Source organism: Falco cherrug, chromosome 3 (assembly GCF_023634085.1).
Source record: "Falco cherrug isolate bFalChe1 chromosome 3, bFalChe1.pri, whole genome shotgun sequence".
Taxonomy (NCBI): Eukaryota; Metazoa; Chordata; class Aves; order Falconiformes; family Falconidae; genus Falco; species Falco cherrug.
The window spans coordinates 3,058,652-3,064,651 of record NC_073699.1 but is presented as its reverse complement, the minus strand read 5'-3'; the positions used below and the strand labels follow the sequence as shown (position 1 = coordinate 3,064,651).

Sequence of the window (6,000 nt, the reverse complement as noted above, 5' to 3'; positions counted from 1 at the left end):
GAGCAAGTGAAATTGCATTCTGCCTATCTAAATTCCCCCCACAGTATTTATATACAATTTTTATACTTGCCTAGCATTTAAAATGTTAGGTGCTGTCCCACACCAGAGGTTCCTGCCTGTCATTTTGAAAGGAATCATTATTATACATCTCTTGTGCTTATTCAAAGGCTTCCGTATTTTGCTTTTACTTAATAAATACTTACTATTGCTTGCTGTGGAAAACATTGCAGAAATGCCGTTGTAGTACAGTGAGAGATGACGGCTGGGAAGAACTTTCCAGATTGTGAGATTAACTGATAAATTCACCTTAAATATTTGAAGGTTAAAAATAAATATATATTTTTTTTTTACACTGTCAAAGGTTTTTTCATCTATTAAAAATGCTCTCTTACTCAAGACATTTTGATCAGTGCCAGGGTTAACAGGAATCTTGTTTTTCTCCACATACCCATAAATTTCCATGCCATTCTTCAGTAGTCAGTATACGGTATTAGAAGTTATGAATACATGTCAGAGGAGGCATTCGCAACAGAGGTGTGAAGCTATTAAGTGATATTGCTTATTTTCAAAATAAAATAAACTGAAATTACGCTTTTCTTGGGATGAATATGAAATTCAAAGAAGAAAAATACATCTGATAAACATGTGAGGAATGGGGGACTCAATTTGCAAGCAGGATTTAAGAAAAAGAACACAAGAAATTAAATTATCAGAATTTTATTTCTGTTACAAATTATCACAATCACAATTAATAGAAATCAGCACTGAGGAAACAAGACTTAGATACAAGATTTATCAAGGTGTAAAAGCCTTATCCAAGACTCTAGTACTAGAAAACCTGTGACTGTATATTACAGAAAACATTTCTATGCATCAAACATCAAGTGAAAGAATAAGCAGCATAGTATATTTGACAGGGATTAAAACACCTTCATGTTATACAAGTTTCTGAACAAAATTGGAGTATCATTTCTACCCGAGAATCTTGTTTTGAGTAGACCTGTTCACAATTAGCTATTAAGAAAAGCTTCAGCATAAAACACCAATCTTCATTTTAACTTATCTATGTTGTTCATACATTAGACAAGCTATTTCCAAAAGCATTTACATTCTAGTCATGAGACTCACACACTCTCTTTACACTTGCTGCATAAGGCTAAAAAGAGCCACTAAAGGAACATGAGGTTGCATTATTGCTTTGTAACAGGAACTTATATGAAAATTCTTTATTGAGCTCCAAATAAAACATTGTCACATCACTAAACAATTAACAGTTTAAGTATACAATTATTTTAAAAAGTGTATATTGTTATACACTTTAAGGCTTTAATACAAGAAATACTGAACAGGATTTTCATACTCCGTAGCCTGTCTCGTTGTCTAGGCACACGGATAAGTACAATGCTCTAAGCAGTCCATATTTAACATGGCAGAAGTTCCTGAAAAAGAGCAAAATATCATTTGTATACATCCTGAGACTAGTGACTATTAATTCTCTGAAGACTGTCAAGAGTAGTGGGATCAGGCAATTATGCCTAAAATAAATTTATGTAGATTTATGGAAACCATTGCAGAAACTGCTACCATTGCTATTCAGCGCAAATGTGATAAAGGTTCAATGAAGGCAAATTAATTATATGAGTAATTATAATCATTAACATTACTTGTTTGACCAGTAACATACAGCAATTAACCAGCGTCAGAATACAAAACCCTACTAGAATGGATAAACACTTCTAGGTTAGTTTGTCACAATAAAAGAAAGGCTGCCTTCTACACGGATTTTTTTTTTTTTTTAAGTTTAGAAGACTTTTTAGATTTCATTCCCCTCTGTTCAAAATCTAATGGATTACATATCAGAGATTACTCCAAAGAAAAAAACCCCACACAAAAACCCAACAAAAAACCCAAACAGAAATTCAATAGCAGAACACAATGCTAGTGCATGTTATTTCAGGAACTGTCAAAAGCAGTTTTGTATTGCAAATGTGTAGTTTCTAAGAATATCTAATACCAGCTGTTTGAACTGATGTAGCTTATTGTACACACGTGTACAGGACATGAGAATTGATACAATCTTTTTTTTTCAAGGACATGAAAACACATTTTCTTAGGGGAAATAAGATGTATCAATGTGGAGCACTGGAAAAGGGAAGACTATGGGTTTAAAATTCATACCACTTATGCTCAATATATGTAGACTTAGATCTTGCAACTCAAAAGAACAAAAATGGACTGAAATGGTTAACTTTTCCATCAAGGTGGGCCACAGCTACTTAACAAGAGCACCATGTGGCTACAGACTACTCCATCTTGTCAGATACACATTGGGCACACGACCAAAACAATCGCTTCTGACCACAGGACGGGTGTGTTCTTAGTCAGGAAGGGGATTTTCTTTTAATGTACTGGTATGACCTTCAACATGCAGTCATTATGCCACCCTGTCACACAATGGTGCACTCAAAACCTGAAACAATTTAAGGGTTTCCAGGACTTCAGGGCAGAGCAGCAGACGTGGCACAAATGCATGATGATTCACCCTCCATATAGGGGGCACCAAGGAAAGATGGCACACCAAAAAAAACCACCACCACCACCCCCCCCAAACCCCGGAGTTGGATAGATACAGAAGACTGAATTCACTTCTGATTCACTTTTTTGTCTACTAGCCATCCTTCCTACTAGATATTTTAGTTTCAACCAATCAAGTCTCATTGTATACAGTTAATATAAAAGTTTGTATTTGCAAATGAAAAGTTGTTATGCAACTCATTATGTGATTTAAGATGTGAAGAGAAATGAGATTTAGCCAATACATGATTTTTTTTAAAGGTATTTATATACCCAGTTTTGCCATAGTGATTCTAACAGCTGGTATCAAACCTTTGCCCTTTGAGCCCCAGAGGGAAGAAATCTTCTCCAAGCTCTCCTAATCTTAAAAGGGTCCTTTGCTTTAAATCTCTAGAATACTCTCAGAATTGTTGTAAAGCCATTTCGTATGTATAAAAAGTTACAAAAAGTTTAGCCTGTGACAGCAGTCTTTTAAATTTACCATGGTATACAAAGGCAGTACAACGTATGCAATATTTCAAAGTATAGAGCTCTGTTTATCTAAATCTTGGCAACTAAAAGCACCGAGATCACGAGGTCAGTAGGAAGAATTACCATTCCAACTAGGAAATAAAAACCAAAACCCTGTTCTATTTAAAATATACACAATGTGAACATAACTTTAGATCCTGAATTCACCAGAAACAGTAAAGCTAACTACTCATGTTCCTCTATGGACTTGTTCTTCATTTGTGCCAAAAAAAAAAATCAGTCTGCTCCTTGGGCAGAAATGCTTGACTTAGAAAGCCATCCTACAAAATGCTTTCTTCAGTTTTGGAAAACCATTTTAGACATGTTTGCTGACCAGATTAAGAGTTTTAAATTCCTATTTGAACACTACAAGCATAAAACCACCTTTTCTTTCACCTTCCTCTGCCCAATGAAATACTTAATTAGCTGAAATGTCAAAGCTATGTATAACTTTCAATAAGCAAACAGCCAGAGGACAGTGTCCACACACTGGCACAGTTTAATGATCATTTAAAACTATGACTTTTCCCACCAGAATTGAACACAGCCAATGATTTTTGCTGGTCTTCAGCTCAGTACCTGTGATCATTATGCAAATTAAAGCCTTGTGTATAAAGAATTAAGGACGTGATTGATGGCTCCATTGTTTATCTAATAATTTCACAGAAGAGTAAAGATACCTACCAAAGCATGGGAAGATTAAGGTTTTTGTTCTCTTGGCTGTCCAAGGAGTTGGGTCTCCTGACAAGAGAAAAAAAGATATTTTTACTAAATTTCAAAGACTTTCAAATATAAAGAAAACAATGTAAATCAAACTATAATAAATACAAACTTAATGATTAACAAAAAGCTTTAGATAACATTTGTAATGTTTAATTTACTAGCATTTATGGAAAAATAATATATTACAAACTATTGGTTATGAGGTTTTACTGTTGTTTAATAGGGAATAGTTTGTCCAAATTTAACTAGCTAAACTAAGGCTTTTTAGATTACTAACACAAATTAAACGTTTTAAAATGAGAATTTAGGTGTCCTCAAAGTCTTTCCTACATTCTAAAAATGAAACTTTCTAAAGTTGTAACCTCCCTGTTTTTATTGGTTATATTAAGATAAATTAAGTGAGATTAAAATCTTATTTGATTTATTTACCTTTGCAAATGAAGACCGTTTTAAGGGTTACAGATCCTCTGCCTCTGAAGAAAGCGACCTCAATTAGTCAAGTCAGAAAGTCTTTAAAAGCTTTGTGTTTATTGCTTCCAGCACGGAGCGAGGTGGTCATTAACGTACCAAAATTCTCATAAAAAATCCAAAGTTGCACTAGTGAAAAAATGCTCAACAAGATGAAACTAGTCACATCTTTTTCAGAAAATTCATTAGCTATTTTAAACCACTTTTAACAGAAATATTTTGATTTAATGTGGCACTCGAGCAGATCCATACCATTTGGATACTTTAAACAGCATTTATATCTACTGTGAATATATATATGTATATACATTTAGGTTTATACCATTTTTTAAATAAGTCGCGCAATGTTTAATATGAGCCTTTTATGCTGATCACTGTTAAACATTTCTCCCTGTTTACTACTATTTATGAAGTTTTATTATAAGATAAAGCATAAAATTAATCTCACACACACTGATTTTCTTTCAAAAGTTTATTTAGTATCAAGCAAGGGTAAAACTTTGCTTAACACTACAGAACATTTCAAGACTTGAGTTACAAAATACCACATTATTTGCATTTGTAATTTGCTTCCCTTTTTACGCATGTTTGCAAAGAGAAAATCTAGCAAATGGCTGAAAATAAAAACTAAAAACTAAATTGTTGAAAACCTTTAAAATAAAAGGTTACGCTTATGTTAAAAGAATGAACTAACATATTTAGTAAACCTATTTTTTGTTTAACACTAGTTAATCAAAGGTTATTTTTTTGATCACCTATTTTTTCAAATACAGTTTGGAAATAACAAAGTTCCTTGTTTTACATATCTTTCTGTCCAGGTTGTTCTTTCAACAAAGTATTTTAAGTTCAGTCCATCCATTCAGATTTTTATGCGCTTTGATTTAATAAAAAGGGATTGTTCATAGAAAAAATTACTTTGAACAGTATACAGGACTGGTGGAGATTGGATATTTCACAACATCAGACAGTACAATCAGTATCTGGCATATGGCTGGTCTCTGTAGACTCCTTTTGTTGTCCTTGCAGAAGGTGCCTTGTGTCGTGAGTTGGTCCATTCTTCTTGCCCTACAAGAAGGGAAAATATAGTTAGACCCCTTCCAAAGTTCTCAGACACTGTACTGATTTTTTCCTTATTTAACTGGGAAATAGACAGTGACATTTTATGTACTGAAACCAAGGTATGCCAAGTTAAGTCGAACACTTGGAACTACAAAATCTGGGCACAACACACCTATATGAGCTACCCAACAGTGCTTTTTCAGCACATAATAGCAAGGAGTGTGACAGGCTAATATGGCAAAAATATGTAGGGCTCTGGCATTCTGGCATTAAACTGGACCTGCAGAAATGGAAGCTACAGTAGCAGACTTACAAATAATGATGCTAGGATGAATTGAATGAAGGATATGAATTATCTACAAACAACTAAACTACCCTCTGAAATGAGCTTCTTTGCATCAGTACCGATTTAGGCTTAATTCAAATATGCAATCAAACAGTTAAAAACCTCAAGTATCACTACAAACACCTACAGCTTCTAACAATCTAGGCATACTATTTAACTTCACTGTAAACATACACTTCCCTCTTAAAAGGACAAGGGAAATTGCTGCTTTGAATTTTGACTGTAAGTTTGTGAAAGCCTTGTGCTATATTTGATGCCTCCTAATCCTACCACATTTACGTGCTTCCATATCTGCTTTTGGAGAATTGCCCTGCCCTAAG

At 34.0% G+C, this 6,000-nt stretch overlaps 1 protein-coding gene across 4 annotated transcripts in view; it reads right to left on the bottom strand.

The window, feature by feature from the left end:
- Positions 1 to 701: 701 nt before the first annotated feature.
- Positions 702 to 6,000, bottom strand: part of KHDRBS3 (KH RNA binding domain containing, signal transduction associated 3) — a 95,260-nt gene continuing 89,961 nt past the window's right edge. For 3 of the 4 annotated variants that reach the window (XM_055704909.1, XM_055704910.1, XM_055704907.1), the window contains one exon: positions 4,733 to 5,340. In XM_055704909.1, coding sequence (XP_055560884.1) covers positions 5,249 to 5,340 — 92 coding nt within the window. In that variant the 3' untranslated portion in view covers positions 4,733 to 5,248. Of the gene's footprint in view, positions 1,440 to 3,768; positions 3,826 to 4,732; positions 5,341 to 6,000 lie in introns of those variants that run through there. The other variant, XR_008731378.1, reaches the window with a different exon arrangement.